Source organism: Neolamprologus brichardi, chromosome 17 (assembly GCF_056152115.1).
Source record: "Neolamprologus brichardi isolate AB-2024 chromosome 17, ASM5615211v1, whole genome shotgun sequence".
Classification (NCBI taxonomy): domain Eukaryota; kingdom Metazoa; phylum Chordata; class Actinopteri; order Cichliformes; family Cichlidae; genus Neolamprologus; species Neolamprologus brichardi.
The window spans coordinates 12,993,788-13,010,859 of NC_142120.1; the positions used below are offsets into that span (position 1 = coordinate 12,993,788).

Below are 17,072 nucleotides of genomic sequence, written 5' to 3' on the forward strand. Positions count from 1 at the left end.
CTAACAATATAAAGGAGATAATGTCCATATCATCGTGTGGTAACCTTAAATGATCCATGGAGCAATCATTTATGTAGGAGTCAACAAGTCTTTAAAACTGATATATAACTGAGGAGCACAGCAAAGTATTCATTAAAGATTATACTCAGAGATTAAAATGTATCTCTTAATAATCTCTGTCAGTACTAAACTCTACCTTCTAGCTTTATTGTCCTTGTTGCCCAGCAACAAGGACAATAAAGCTTTCTTCCAAGAAAAAGTTTATTATCATCCTCATCTTATCTATTTTCTCATCCCTTCTGGTGCTATAAAGTCACATTAAGTTTGCTTCATTGCAAATGGGTTTAGTGAATTAATTTAATTATCTTACCAATCAAAGATCACATTGCGTGCTAACAGCACAGACTTAAGGAAAAGTGATGAGTCGAGCTGCAGTGCAATTAAGAGGCAATAGGTGGAAAGGACAAAATTGTTGGGTCCATACTTTGTCTCCCTCTACTGGTTGAAAAGTGTCCCTTCAGTCGAGCAATTAAGCAGCAGTCAAAAGCTCTTGCCGCTGATCCACTGGTCTCATTATCAGTCCATGTAGAGATGCGGATTCACATCCGGGACCAACAGAAACTGCTCATTTGTTTGAAACTGACTCCAGGTAAACGGCATTCCCTGCTGGTTCCACTGTTGAATCACAGAGCAGTCTGGCCCCCCTGTCTTTGTTGCCAAAGGGCAGGTTCTCCTCATGTCTGTGTGGTGGGGAACCAGTGGAAAACTGTATCCATCTCTGTGGAGATCCAGAGGAGTTTTGTCTATGTTTTGTATGTCACTCGGCAGATGGGGAAATGAGGATGTTGGACATTCAGAATTCCTCACGGCTGTACGTCAAGGGGGAAAAGATTATTTTCTTTAATTTCTGAAAAGTTATTGCATAAAAATTAAGATAGTATGGTATGTACTTAGGAACAATTGAGAGTAGTGATTTTTAAGTCATATTGTGATCCAACAGGCAGGCTTTACCCTACACCTACCCTATTGTTCATATTTAAATGAATAAACACATAAATAGTGAATATAGTTTACCATCACTACAAGTCCCAAATGACTTGTGAAATCGACATAAATTTATTACATGTTTAACATATGGCTTCATAGATAGCAGAAAAGAATTCTGCAAGTCCAGGCAACTTTATATGATGCCCAACAGACAGGTAGGAGGGAAAATATTATAATAATACCTTTTTTGTGCAACCTTAAATTAGTTCATAATCAGGATCATTGGATTCTTAATAGATTTTTAGCAGTTTAGTAAATTCAAACCCAAGCCCATCACAGGGAATGAAACTTTTTATAACATGTACTCTCATCACTGACCTTTATATCAGCTAAACTACAATCAAGCGAATCTCCAGCTTCTTTAACATCATTCTTAAATACTCTCTATCAATATGAATAAAAATTAAATTGAATGAAAATCCTCATAATCAAACAGAGAGAAAGATTATTAAAGACAGTGATTTGGTCAAAGACCGTTTTCCTGGATCTCACCTGTTTCTGTTGGGAAGAAGCAGCAATTTTGCAGCTTCCTTGCAACAGTGCTGTATGAAGAGCTGTCCGGATTGACTTTTGCCATTCCAGTAGCCTTGGAAACCGCATAAACAAAGTTTAAATATCACAATGTCACCAGACATTTGTTAAAAACACAGAAATCTCATTTGGAAATTGCCTAGTATTGCCTAGAAATTGCCTAGAGAACTATGCTCGGAAAAACATTCACAGCGGCATGTTTTAAGGGCTTTAAAGTAGATATCACTGGTTTGCACAGTACCTGTTGAGATGTGAAGCTGTGTGTCATTGTTGGATTCACAGGAACAAAGTCACTTTGCTTTTCAAAGTCTTCAGCTGCTACAAAGAAACACATTTTAACAGCTATGAGGCAAGAATTGATGTGTTCAGGAGGACTTTCCACTACCAGTGTGTTCAGCTCCATTTATTATTGTCCAGTGGTCAAATTATACATTCTTATCACATCCTTGCCACCCACACTCAGCTCCCAAGTATGTGTGCACCACACACACAGACACACACTCACACTTACTCTGCGTACTACCTCTCTGCTTGGCTTCTCTCCTCCATTTAGCACGTCTGTTAGAAAACCAGACCTTTGAGGGACAGAAGCCACACCTCAGGAACAGACAGCTTAAATGTATATGAATTTCTTGATGCTAAAATTGATAAAAAAGTCTACCTTGATGGTGTCCTCGGGAAGTTTAATTTCAGCAGATAGCTTCTCTCTTGTGTACATGTCAGCATACTGGCTGCGAGAGAATTCTGATTCAACACGGAGAAATAGTTCTTTAACTATTACTGAGTCTAAAAATTATGCATTGTGTTAGTTTGAAATAGTTAAAGAGATTTTAAGTCACCTTGCTCAAGTGCTCTGCTCTGCTCTGGCGTAAAGGTGGTGCGGATTCTGTGCTGCACACCTTTGGATTTCTGTTTTTTACTGCACTCTGTCTCAAACTTCTCAAACTTCTTTGCTTCTTCTTGAGCCAGAGAATACAAATCTGCACATATGGAAACACACATGCAGTTAATATTTATACATTTATGTGTTAAATTGTCATGTTCAGTGATAAAAAATTCTGATCAAACTCGATAGTCTTCCTAAACCGTTATAAATGAACTTCTCCAAGGACCAAGTTACTTACCCTGCTCAACCCTGACATCAGCGTTGAGGTCCATCCACGATGGTCCGCGGTCCAAGTGGATCTTTCTTAAAATCCTATTTATGGACGACACCTTGCAGAACACAGTGTGCACAAACCATCAAGTGCTGGAATCTTTTCAGTGTAGTTAAAGTACATTTGAATTTTAATCTTACTTACGCTGGGGACGTTGGGGGCCTTGCATATCCGCGCCGCTGCGAGACGTTTTCGGATTTCCCAAGCAAAAATAGTCGGATTTTCCCTTTTGCACTGGATGATCGTGGAGATGACACCGGGGGTGAGAAGTCGGGGGCGGCTCCCACCGATGGTCTTGGGTTCCAGGAGTCCTGTGCGCCGGTAGCGGCTCAGGATCTTACTGACGCACCCGTTGGACACCTAAAGATGCAAATGAGCTCCACTGTGTTAAACAAGAATAATCCGTTGATGCTGCATTTAACATAACATCGCAAAAGCTTATTTTTTCGAAATCCAAAGTTGTTGTTGTTTTTTGTTGTTGTTGTTGTTTTTCACTATTCAGGTTACCGTACCCTGAGTATCCTGGAGATCTGGCTTGGACGGACTCCCTCCAAGGCCAGCTGAATCATTTTTCGTCTCTTGGGTTGTGGGAGAGGTCTTCCGTTGAGAAACATTCCTCCTAACTGGTTGACACTTCCACCACCTTATCACAACACATACTAAATTGGTTATTTTTTCTAATTAACCGAATACAACGAGTCCACTAAAATGTCTTACTGTGGTTCATATCTAATCCATATTCACTGATTTGCAACGGTCTGAATATAAATAAGTGGTTTAAAAAAAGAAAAATGAACCTTTATTTTCCAGATCAGTGTTCGTTCCGCACATCTCTCCTTGCTCCCAGCCTTGAGGATGAAACTGAAGTCAAAACTATAAGAACTTTCTTCCAGAGAGGGGGGAGACCTTGGACTGCAATGTGAAGAATGTGATAAATTAGAATTAACGAAATTGTCGCGGTAACTCCACTCCAGTCTGGTGAACGAATTACAGTGAGAGGAATCCCACCCTTCAGCAGCAATTTATAGACCTGCACACCTCAACATGACGTGGTGATCCGATTCCTGAAATGTAAATAGTCTACTGCTTTGAAAGAGAATGTGCGTGTTAAAGGCTGGACATGTGCTTCAAGTTGGTGCGTTTAAGCGGCCAGAATCTTCGGACATAGAACAATATCCCAGCTTTAAAACCACCTGTATTCTGATCCTTTTCGGCGATTCACAAAGCACGTTTCAAGTAGCCTATTTTAAAAGCAAATGCAGACGGGGGAAGACCAAGTGAGTGATAGGAATGTATTTTGTAGAAGAATTTCCCACAAAGCGTTCCGGCAAGCCAAAATTAGAGCTCGGTTTTTATTGTTATAATAACATCTAGACATGTCATAGTGTGAAACATCCAATCAGATATAACCTACCCCCACATCATGTCAGCATCTTTGCACCATCTACTAGTGGGATATTACACACTGCACACTTGGGCAAAGCTGATGCCACCTGAGCGCACTTTACTAAATATATTGGCAATATCTGATCATCTAAAGCGTCACAAAAAATAGATTAAGTCTGTTTTTAATGTCTAGTAGCCCGTGCACTGCTCCAACAGCTGACACACAAAAGAGTAATATCCGAGCTTGGGAACTCAAAGAGCTTCCTTTTGCGCAGTAGCTGGTTGCAGTCTTAATTAGACAATACAGTTTTGAGCGCAGCACACTTCAGTCCTTCTCTTTTGTGCTTTGGCTCTTCTTAATGTAACGAAAATACAGACCTAAGCGTCTTCTTTCAAAGAAACTACATGATCAACATCAGTGTGTTTCTCATACTTTAGTGGGTCACGTGACTTGAACATCCTCTCCTAGGTTAAGTGGCTCAGATTAAAATGATCTCTGGTCTCCTTTCATAAAACAAACATTTGGAAATCTGCTCCTATGACGACTGCCATATGGTAAAGTGCTTTTGATAAATCATAAATCCATCACAAAGTCTCTTTATTACATTTTCTTTCAAAACGTGAACAAATAGACTCCTATATGGGCGCAAGGAAAGGGCCAATTGGGGGACCTCTTTTTATGCAGAAGAGGGAGGCTAAAACAACCCTCACAGATGTTCCTTGGGCAGCCAGCAGATAAAAATACGTTGTAAACGTTTCAAAGGGAAATATTTGACGAGCAAATATTAGCCTATGTGAAAACCCACACGAGGCTCGTCTTTTGGTCTGTTTAATGACTAATTGAATCATTAGTTGGGTCCACACAGATCGAAGTGCCACCGAAATAAAGGCTTAGATTTTAAAATGCCATATGGCCCAAATTATACATTAACCACGAGTTAGAGGATAATAATACTGTGTGTACAATCAGCCAGGTTGGATAGAGGACAGCCATTTTTGGACACCATCATCTCCTTGCCAACCGACACAAAGAACGACCAGGGCGACGGTTTCTATTTATTACCAGCGAGTCAGCGTGGTCATTGATTTATAGTACTTTACTGCACATGCAGTGTGTGCCAAACGAGAATAATTAAAGAACTTATGCTGTGTTGTTAAGACAGCAACACGTTTTCGTTGTGCGTAAATTTTAGTATGTGCTCGCCAGGGGAAGGGGTGAGTTTCAGCGCTTAAATAGTGCCACGGACAATATATACGTTTTAGTTACATGCCATAGATCTTTGTCTTGTGTATAAAAACTTGCGTATTGGTGCTTTACTGCTTTACTGTGTCCTAAAGCGTTTAGAACTGTGAAAAACTCAGCCGCGTAAAAAGGTTACCACAACCTCTCCAAAGCGCACCGAGTAGCTGTGTGCGCAACGAACTCGTTTTCATGGTCAGTTTCCTCCATCCTGTTACGAGATGGCAACGCGATTCAAGGAATGTTGACCTTTTTGAATTTTAGTATCGTTAATGTTCCCGTATTCTGTGAATGGAGGTGATTGTTTTAGTTTTTAATCATTGTTAGATATCCTACATGCGGTTACATGGCCGCAGATAGTCGGATAAAAGACAGAAACAGTCTGTCTTAACATGGCATTCAGTGTAAATGTGACTTAAATGCTTATTTTTATTTGATTTGATTTTTTACTTGACGGAACTAAAAAAAAAAACTAATGCTGATTATATCTTTAACAGCTTAAATTTGGAAAATACAAGCGTTATTCACACATTTTATGCAAGGTAAGTCATTCTTGCAATGCTTCATGTTCCACATGACCAGGTTTCCCAACTTTTAGTCGCAACCTAACCCCCCACTTTTTAATCATTAGGATTTGATTTATTTATTTATTTTTACATTTTCATAGATCCCCAAACCAAACTTTATGCAAACGAAAATAAATCACTATTTATCCTTTTTTAAACACGTTTTAATATAAATATACATTTTGCGCTTGGTTTCTTCTGTGTTCTGCAGCACGGACACAGAAAATGATAAATATATTTTATCTGGATTTCCCCCCTTAAACCTTGTGCAGCTTTGCCATATCAAAGTATGCTCAATAACATTTGATTTAAAAAAATAATTGTAATATACCTAAACGATTAAAAATAACAACAAAAATACAAGCATTTTTAGATCGTCAATTCTATGATTTGATTTAGTTCAAAGGGTTTGATTTCACAATGGTTTAAAGCATCAAAGGTTTTTATTAGCAGCTCTAATTTAACGGTCACCAGCTGCCCAAGAACAAAGTGTTCTGGCGCTGGCCTGCCTTTGTTTTGTTCTGTTTTGTCAATAAACCAGTTGAACCTTTATATGTTCCGTGCTTGGGTGAGCTCCTGTGTGTGTTGGACAATATTTAGTTGTCAACAAGCTACACTGAAAAAAAGGGATTGGCCAGCTCTTGGATTTACATAAGCATCTTGCGTGTATTTAACACAATTGCCTCATGCTTTAAAGTTAAGTGTAACTATATAGTGTAGAAACTACATGATATGCAGAGAGAGTAGATTAAATTGTTCATATCATGTTCAAGTGAAGTAAGTCAATAATATAGCAATGTTAAATCCCGCGACACTGCACGTGATTTCAGTCTCGCACTCTTTGGATCGTGGTTTGAGGAAGGCATCCATCTCAGTCAAGTCAAGCAGCCACCTCTACTTTTTTTGGTATACCAAAAAAAGTAAATTGGGTGGTTATTACATTAAAAAAGTCTACCTTGTAATTTGAACACAATAATTTCATGTTTCTATGAACGTAATTAAATCATGTAGGATCTGTACGAAATTCAACAACTTAATTTGTTCTTGTTGAGATGACATGATACAATCTAGTAAGAGTGGTTAGTTGCTGAACTCATGAAATTCACAAGATCGCACAAGATTTCAAACTGCAGGAAAATCAGTGGAGTTATAAGAGGCAGAGAACTACACACACACCACGTGCATGCTATTGCTATTTATTGTGGATTAACCTGTCAAGGACAAAAACAAAAAAATTCTGCATCAAATACAGGAAATCATAGCTTTCCTGTATTTCCTAGATTGTTGGCATGGTGGTTAGTGCTGTTGCTTCACAGTAAGAAGGTCCTGGGTTCAAATCCACATTCTGGCTAGTTTGCAGTGGCTTCTCTCTGGGTATTCTGGTTTCCTCCCACAGTTAAAAGTCATGCAGTTATTAGGGTTAACTGGTGATTCTAAATTACCCGTGAATGTAAGTGCACGTGGTTGTTTGTTTCTATGTGATAGACTGGTGAGCTGTCCAGGGTGTACCCTGCCTCGTAACCTATCACTTCAGGGTTATTTCCCAGCTCTCCTCACTGAAAAAAAGGGATTGGCCAGCTCTTGGATTTACATAAGCATCTTGCGTGTATTTAACACAATTGCCTCATGCTTTAAAGTTAAGTGTAACTATATAGTGTAGAAACTACATGATATGCAGAGAGAGTAGATTAAATTGTTCATATCATGTTCAAGTGAAGTAAGTCAATAATATAGCAATGTTAAATCCCGCGACACTGCACGTGATTTCAGTCTCGCACTCTTTGGATCGTGGTTTGAGGAAGGCATCCATCTCAGTCAAGTCAAGCAGCCACCTCTACTTTTTTTGGTATACCAAAAAAAGTAAATTGGGTGGTTATTACATTAAAAAAGTCTACCTTGTAATTTGAACACAATAATTTCATGTTTCTATGAACGTAATTAAATCATGTAGGATCTGTACGAAATTCAACAACTTAATTTGTTCTTGTTGAGATGACATGATACAATCTAGTAAGAGTGGTTAGTTGCTGAACTCATGAAATTCACAAGATCGCACAAGATTTCAAACTGCAGGAAAATCAGTGGAGTTATAAGAGGCAGAGAACTACACACACACCACGTGCATGCTATTGCTATTTATTGTGGATTAACCTGTCAAGGACAAAAACAAAAAAATTCTGCATCAAATACAGGAAATCATAGCTTTCCTGTATTTCCTAGATTGTTGGCATGGTGGTTAGTGCTGTTGCTTCACAGTAAGAAGGTCCTGGGTTCAAATCCACATTCTGGCTAGTTTGCAGTGGCTTCTCTCTGGGTATTCTGGTTTCCTCCCACAGTTAAAAGTCATGCAGTTATTAGGGTTAACTGGTGATTCTAAATTACCCGTGAATGTAAGTGCACGTGGTTGTTTGTTTCTATGTGATAGACTGGTGAGCTGTCCAGGGTGTACCCTGCCTCGTAACCTATCACTTCAGGGTTATTTCCCAGCTCTCCTGCAACCCGGAGAATGGTAGTCATTGTAAATCCATTCAATTTTTATGGTAACCAGGATCTAGACTTTGTTGAACATTATGTAATATGAAGACAACATGTAGTATTTAAGTGACCAAGTAGTACTGGGGTAAAAGTTATTGAATAGTGTTGAAATAAAATGACAAAATTGTGAAGGATTAAAATATTCCAAGAGCTCAACTTACTTCATCTAAACATGTTTCAATTGCGTTTTAGGAACACAAAATGCACAGGTTTATTGAATATGAAAAAGTTGTGTTGATTTAACTCAGTTGTTTAAGTTTCTGCCAAAGCAAAACATTTGTGTGCAACAAATGTCCACTATTGAATCAAGTAAATCCAACATGGCCTTTTTTTCAGTGCTGCAACCCGGAGAATGGTAGTCATTGTAAATCCATTCAATTTTTATGGTAACCAGGATCTAGACTTTGTTGAACATTATGTAATATGAAGACAACATGTAGTATTTAAGTGACCAAGTAGTACTGGGGTAAAAGTTATTGAATAGTGTTGAAATAAAATGACAAAATTGTGAAGGATTAAAATATTCCAAGAGCTCAACTTACTTCATCTAAACATGTTTCAATTGCGTTTTAGGAACACAAAATGCACAGGTTTATTGAATATGAAAAAGTTGTGTTGATTTAACTCAGTTGTTTAAGTTTCTGCCAAAGCAAAACATTTGTGTGCAACAAATGTCCACTATTGAATCAAGTAAATCCAACATGGCCTTTTTTTCAGTGTAGTAAAAACTTCCCTTGCAATCACTGATTGACTCACCTGAACATACAAACATGTGAAAACAGTAAAGACTACCAGGTTTAAGACTTGGTGATACTATTTATAGGACGTAAAATGAACGTGAAATGTGTATATATGTACACACAACATACAAGAAGATGAATACAAATTGAAATCAGATATACACGAATCAAACACAGCATTAAAACTACTGACAGGGGAAGTAAGCACTGACCTATTTTGAGGCAATGTTAGGTTAGGAAATATTAGTTTCTCCCATTCATGTGGATTTTACATTAATATCATAAACAATGGTGACTTTGGACCACTATAGTCTATCTATCTATGGAGAAGGATGACTGTCCTGCCAACTTGAATACTAACTAGAGTTTTAAAAAGCCCATAACAGAGATTAACCTTTACATGAAATATATAAATATACGTAAATGCATGAATTATAATTATAGTGAAAAGTGAGAATAATGGGGTAATTGTCCAAGTTTCTAGCAATACCTTGAAAACTGTTACAAACTTATCTTCAAGACACTTTTTTACTCTGCTGCACATCCTGCAGACTGCTGACAGTATTTTAAATAATGGAGTCAGCATCGCTGTTGGGGAGATTATCATTTCTAAATTACCCCGTATTTTTTTCTAATAATACTCCTTTATTTATTTATTTAAAAAGGACGTCATGTCAGTATAACTCAGTCTACATATACACCAATGCATCAGCATAGCCCAGTATTCATGTTACTTAGAGGGAAAATACAGCTGTGGTCACCCGCACTCATCGTGAGCATGAATGTCATGGTAATTCTGGGCTTTAAATGGTTTCCTTGAACTGCTTTTTTCCAGCATGAAATGATTGCTCAGCTTACATCTTTAACTTTAGAAAGCAAGAATGTGGTGTACAAGTTTGACTATATTTTAGATCTTCACTAATCCACAGTACAGATATAGTTCTTTACAGTAAAATTATACATGCAGGCTTAAATATGTACATACCTCAAACAAGCTAATGGCAACATTCTGGCTGGATATTTGACTACTCTTCTTGTCTAAATTGGTCAAGTTCATTCAAATTCGTTGGTTTCCTGACATGGACTTAACTTTTAAGCACAGATTTTCAGTTGTGGTGAAGCTGGAGCTTTGGGACATCCATTCCAGAAACGTAATGCTAGACTGCATTACTTATTTCAAAACTAGTTTTGATGTGTTGTTGGAACACCCAAATGTGTTCAAGTTTCACCCATCTAGATTTTGAATTTAGGTAAAGTTAAAGAATCTGGAGGTAGTCCTCCTTCTTCATTACTCCATCCACTTTGTGCAAAGTACCAGTAAAACTTTTCTCTAAAAGGCATTTGGCTTGTCCACATGTGGAGCTGCAACATTCAGTCAAGCTTGGCGGTGTTGATTTTAGACCAGGGTCTCCTTTCTTGGTCGATACAGCCCATGGAAAACTTGCTTCAGTGTGGACAGTGACCCTAGTGTTCCAGCAGTTTCCAGTTCATGACAGCCTTGAGCTCTGATGGTTTGTGGGATGTTCCCGAACATCCCAACAAATGCCCCTCCATCTAAGGGTGAGAGTTCAGGTCTTCCTCCAGACCTTGACAAAGTGGTGAAACAACCAACTAACTTGTACTTATGTACAGCTGTTTGAACTGATGATCTTCAAATCTACAGTTGTTTAGAATTAGCTCCAAGAAACCTTTCCAATGTCTAAACGAAACACCCAATTCTTATTTTAGTCATAAAACATGTTTGCTGTAAAATCATTCCCCTCTGAAAAAAAAGAACAGTTCAAACAGTTAAAGCCCAAAACTATCATGATAGTGATGAAAATGAAGAGTGTTAACAAATGGAAAAGCACTCTCTAGATCTGCATAATCAGTCATTAAAGTATGTAATTTCATAACTGTCTATATCACACTGCTCATATACAGAACACAGGTGACAAACCGAAGTGAAAAAAAAGTAACCGTTATGCTTGGCATTCTGTTGGAGACATTTTAGCAGCATAGTTTGATTCCACTTCTTTGCTTACTGTAAATCAGTACAAGGAATTTCTGAGAGATTGTGTTTATTCATTGATGTAATTGAAGGATGTGATGTATTCAGATATTCTGATGGTTTCTTCCAGTATGATTAAACTGGAGAATCAATACAGGCAGTTTGGCCTTTTATTTGAAATATCACTTACACAGACCACTATCACACCAAGACTAAGCATGTCCTTCACGACATCCACAAACCTTTTCTTTGGTTTTCCTCTGTTCCTCCTGCCTGTCAGCTTCATATTCAATATCTCCAGTATATCCGCTATCCTTCCTCCGCAAATGTCCAAGCCATCTCAGTTTTGCCTCTCTAAAGCTAAAATTTGTGAATATACCTGCGTTATTTCACTGTTATTATTGTTTATAATACATATTCTTTGTTTCCATCGACCAACCTTTAATGTATTTTATTTGTCGCTTTGGGGGTGTGTGACGAAATTTACGTTTTTCCGACACGGCTTGAAGGCAGCGTTAACTGGGGTAACACTGTGCTGACGTGTCGTACCTCTTGCACCGGAAGTCTTTATTTCAAGTCGCTTACGCGGTCAAAAAGCATATCCATTAACTCCTATTGACGCTGGTCTCCAGACCCGGAAGGATTTTCACGTGTGTGGCAAAGTGTGTTTCCGGTATAACGTGTGTGTTGATCGGTGTTCAGCCTTTTTCTCTTGGCTTTCATTAGAACAGTCATTCACCTCAGAGTCCCAGCTCACTTGCCTGGTTACCCGTTAACGGCGTTGAATCTCAAACCGGTGGACATGGCATCTGTTTCGGGACCAGCTCAGACAGCCTCTGCTTCGGCTCCTCCTCTGCAAAGAGGAATCGTGAAGATGGTAAAGAGCCTAACGTGAAAATGTGTGCACACTGCGTGAGTGTAGGGAGGCAGCTAGTTAGCTCAGGGACCCAAGGGCTAATAAAGGCTCATAAAACTCATATAGCCTTAAGTGATCTTATTTGACGTTACAAATAATACTATCTGTTGAATGCATCTGTTGACAATGTGGTGCTGACAAGTTTAAATAACTATCTTAGGCGATTCACCATTAAATCTGCTAGCCTGCTAGTAAGCAGAAGGAAACATTAGCATGGTCGCTATCTTGATAGTTAGCTGGAAACTATTTGCTTAGAAATTCAAAGTTTATTGGAATTGAGTTGTTTTAAAATCCACTGACTGGTTTGAGTCACATTTTCTTGTAGACGAATTACCTAGGAACTACTGCATTTTAGTAACGTGGGAGCTGTAACGACACCAGATGTTTAGTTTCTCAGCTAACGGCTATGCTAGCCAACAGCTAACTTATATTTACTTTAAAGCAACTGGTTACTTATATGAACAAAGTTCGTTGTGTCTGTAAACACTATCCACTTTGTGTTGAGCAGTAGCGCAGATTAAACCAGTTTAATCAATGCTTCTCAGACTAGCGTATAAACTAAGTTGAGAAACTCCTGTCCTCAAGTTGTCGTTTCACGTTTTGTCACGGTTTCCTGCGGGATCCGCTGAAACATCTTCTAGCTTCAAAGTGTCTGTTAATAACGGCGGGGCTCCAGACATTGTAAGATTGTAGCTGGCTGATGTGTCCCGTCAGCTGAAGCCACAGACGGGGGATTTTCTCGGTGTGCTGGTTAAAACCAGCCAGAGAAAACTGACACGTAGCTGCAGTTTTCTTGCCCCCTATAATCTGCCATTCATCTCGGTTGTGTGTAACCTATGTTTGTCCATATGTTGCTTAGGGTTGAGTCATGGGAAACTTTTTTCAGTGTCAGTTTTTTCTCGTGTATTTTCAGTTTCAGCCTGGGCACTTCTGCTCTCTTTGTTGTTCAAAGCAATTTTCATATATATAATTGGTACATACAGATCCGTTTAAGCACCTCTCATGATGGCAGTTTCATGATGTGTTTCAATGAAGTCATTTAACATTTGAATGAGCTGACAAAATTAATAAGTTAGTGTTGTTGTTTGTTTTGTTTTTTCAACTGCCCTTTATGGCCCATACAGACCTCCGTACTTGAAACAAACACACAAAAAACTACTGTCCAATTTCTGCACTCTATTAAAGAACGATGCTTCCTAGTCTTTCAATTCAATTTATTTAAATAGCACCAAATCACAACAACAGCCTTTGAAAACACTGAAAGAAGTTGATGCATTATGATGCATGACAAGAAGTCTGAACAACTGATTTTTTTTATGAAGGAGTTTGTATTTGAGAAAAGTGATCAGTGAGTCAGGCAGAAAATTCAGGATGTAGAGAGGAATGGGTTGTTAATTCCCCCCCCCTAACTGTCTCTTACTCGTTACAGCTACACCTCTGTTTTGCCTTTACTTGTAGAGAGTGGAGTTGGTTAGTGGGAGCACCTTTGATTTATCTAGAGCAGATCTTAGATCAACAACACCCAGTGATGCTTCCTGCAGACACTCTGGGGAGTTAGCAGATAAAGGTTGTTTGCTCAGATTTGTGTAAATGCCATGGTTGTCAAACCCGACAGGAGGTTATCTTTATTTAAAAAAACTATATCGTCTGTGCCATCACATGGGCTGATCTCGCCTTGCGTTTGAATGACAGTCACCATAGTAACGTAGTACGACGCTCCTTTCCAGTCAATTGTACAGGCACATTAGCATCCACACTGTTGGTTTCCTCTTTTACTGACTAATCGTATTTAATGTCACACCAATTTAAATAATTCCACAGATTTTATTCACATCTTTGTGTGTGTGAAATTATTATGGTTTAAGAGCAGAATCTGTGGTGTTTTTAACCAATATTCGTACTTTTGCTTCTGTCGTACCGAACTGACCATTTATATTGTCTTCTTTGCCAGGTCTTGTCAGGCTGTGCCATCATAGTTCGGGGTCAGCCTCGAGGTGGCCCACCCCCAGAGCGTCAGATCAATCTCAGCAATATCCGAGCTGGGGCCTTGGCCCGCCGAGCCGCACAGGGCCAGCCCGACAGCAAGGACACCCCTGACGAGGTGAGTGGTTCTGGTGGTTTGTGTTTATATTTATGTTTGACACATATCTGTGATGCACAGACTGGTGCTAGTTTCAGGAATAGTTCAACTTGAGGTTTTAAGGTAATTCTAGGTAAATTAAACAGTTGGCTATCGTACTTCTTATATTCATTACTTTATTTATCATAAACATTACTACCATATATTCTGCTACCGGTTTATTAAACTTGTTACTGAGTCTTGAAGCACCATTGTTAACTCTGCATAAAAAAGACTATTCAATATTGTCAATTCAAGTAGCAGGTAATTACCGATCAATGAATTTGAGCTGGATATAGATTTATTATGAGCGATGTTAGCTACGCTTTCAGAGGTTTAGCATCCTAAAACAAGTTAGCCAGCCTTGTCAGAAACAGTGTCAGTATGTTACCAATAATGGTGTGTCGTGGAAAAATCTGAGTCCGCAGATGTGCAGGTCATATGCTTAATGAAATTTAAAGGACCTGCATTTGTTGATTTGGCTGGTTCCTCACATAAAGGAAATGTGCACACTTGCTCAGACATTGACCAAATGAATCAAGTCATTTGCATGTGCATCAGGGACATAGCGTTAGTACACAATTTTAATTGTTTCAGTGACATATTTAAAAAGGGGCCAGCATTAATGTGGCTATTTTCATGTCAATACAACACACCTTTATGCTGGTCTTGTGGCTGTGAACCTTGGAGGCTAAAGGAAGTTTAAGCTGTAGGTGGTTCCCCAACATGTTTTATCCAAAAGAAAGGATTGGACTTGTACCTGAGCCAGTATGTCTTTACTATTTGTTTACATCTACTGATACTGACATCTACTGATGAGTCAAATGTCACCTTTTCTTGTCTGCAATGTAGCCATGGGCCTTCCAAGCCAGAGAGTTCCTGCGGAAGAAGCTAATCGGCAAAGAAGTGTGCTTCACAGTGGAATACAAGAATATGCACAGGGAATACGGCATGGTCTACCTGGGGAAAGGTGTAGTGCCATTTCTTAAACTACAATTATGCTTCTTTTTAAAATTTGAACGTTAGTTTGTATTTCTATTATAAAGCCATGTCATTATGTGGAAAACATAGGTTGCTTTTTTCTAACTCACGGGACCTCCCTAGGAACCGGATGCCCTGCCTGTCTTTTTACCCTTGCAATTTTCAGATGGTACATTACGGTAGACTAGTGATGGTAATACATTTTTTTTCTCTTTCTTTTTATTTTAGACACAACAGGTGAAAACATTGCTGAGTCCTTAGTGTCCGAAGGCCTTGCCACAGTCCGCAGGGAAGGATTCAGAGGGAACAAGTAAGATTTTTGGTTCTATTCTTTCTGTTATGTATTACTGTTTGTTTTAAGAGTTTCATTTTTTATGAATTTTGGAATCTTAAACATAGTTTTTTTACCAGTTGGGAGACTTCTTTTTTGAATGTAGCTTCTGTGTATGTTTAATTATGTTGAGAAAAAAAGGCACCATAGCATTGCAGCTGTGTAAAAGTAATTGTCATAAAAGTATGTAAGTATGTAGTTGAGATTACGGGCATGGCTGACACATGATTGGACAGTACTCGTGAATACTTCTCATGGGACACAATGTCAACGCGTTTAGGTGTTGCTGCTGATCCGATCCCATTGCATTGTGGCTGATGCAGAATTTATAATAAGAGTTTAAAAAGTATACTTACTGGATAATATATGTATTTTTAAAAAAAATCAGAATATTTGAAAAACAAATCACCCATAATGAGTAATAAACTATTCTGTTATTGTTTAAAAAGTGCAGTATGTAAGTGAGTGAGGGAAGACACACCTGCAGAAACAAGATTCAAAGAAACTATCCACTCACAATGAGTTCTTCGACTGCTTTCAAGAATGTTTTGTTTATACAACATATGTTCGGGACGTGATATGGTTAAAATGTCAGGGTGATGGTAGCAGGAGTTACTCGAGTCTATCAAGGTCAGTGCAGACGGCCTATTCAGAAAGACCAGATAGAAATGTACCTGATACATCCTCCTTCTGTGCTCAAATTGTTTTGAGGCTTGTTTTGTCTTGTCTTGTCTGGTTATTGATTATAATTGTTGTATCAATGAGTGCTCTACATATCTAAACCCTCTGTTACGTCTATGAAACCTTTAGCTTGGTAGCGAAAGCAAAAGTAAATAATTACTCAGAATCTTCTCCAGCCAGATGACATCAAGAGCAGGTCTAGACCTGATCCAAGTTGGTAATTTCACAATTCTAATGAATGGTTTTATTTTTTTCAAAGACATGATCTAAGTTGATCTGGATGGATATAAGATCCTTTATAAGATAAAGATGTCATCTATGTGCAGAGACTAAAACTAGGAACTAGAAACTAAAATGAGGATGTTTTAAAAAATAATGTGGCCATTGGTTTTATTAACTGAGAGAAACATTACTGGCATCATCAGTCTGCTAACATGACAGCATTGTCATTCAGACTGGGTCACTTTTAGTCCTTTCAGCTTCATTGCTTACATGCAAATGATCCGTGGCAACTTGCATTATATAACACTGGCTCCAGTAAAGAGTAGACAGACTTTCAAACATTAGGTCTTTATGGCTTTGTCATCAAGACAAAACGAAAGTGTGTATGTTTATACAACAGCCCTTTAGGACAGGGAAATCAGAAGCATACAAGAGATGAATGTTTTTATCTAAATGACGAGGTAGAACGTTAGGGCGTACATGCGTTTGCCACTTAGGGTGTTCTCCAAGACGCTTGGCATCTCAAAGATACACGAGAGACATGCTCAGTCCCAGTCTCGTGCATTTTATCTGTTGATGTGACTGCAGGCGGTTTAGATGTTTGCTGTGCTGAAAGTGACTGAGCACCTT

The 17,072-nt window shown here is 38.6% G+C and overlaps 2 protein-coding genes across 2 annotated transcripts in view; one reads left to right on the top strand and one right to left on the bottom strand.

Moving 5' to 3' along the window:
• Window positions 1-479: 479 nt before the first annotated feature.
• On the bottom strand, window positions 480-3,566 carry pax4 (paired box 4). The gene is made up of 10 exons (XM_087830690.1): window positions 3,533-3,566; window positions 3,248-3,378; window positions 2,880-3,095; window positions 2,703-2,793; window positions 2,418-2,558; window positions 2,240-2,322; window positions 2,090-2,153; window positions 1,820-1,896; window positions 1,540-1,633; window positions 480-869 (listed from the first exon to the last, which is right to left on the bottom strand). Exons 1-10 carry the CDS (start codon window positions 3,564-3,566, stop codon window positions 577-579), a joined length of 1,224 nt encoding a protein of 407 aa, XP_087686816.1. The 3' UTR covers window positions 480-576.
• An 8,227-nt stretch (window positions 3,567-11,793) lies between these two features.
• Window positions 11,794-17,072, top strand: part of snd1 (staphylococcal nuclease and tudor domain containing 1) — a 178,541-nt gene continuing 173,262 nt past the window's right edge. The window contains exons 1-4 of the mRNA XM_006780760.3: window positions 11,794-12,069; window positions 14,060-14,209; window positions 15,080-15,197; window positions 15,437-15,518. Of these exons, the coding sequence (XP_006780823.1) occupies window positions 11,995-12,069; window positions 14,060-14,209; window positions 15,080-15,197; window positions 15,437-15,518 (425 nt within the window). The 5' untranslated portion in view covers window positions 11,794-11,994. The remainder of the gene's footprint in view (window positions 12,070-14,059; window positions 14,210-15,079; window positions 15,198-15,436; window positions 15,519-17,072) is intronic.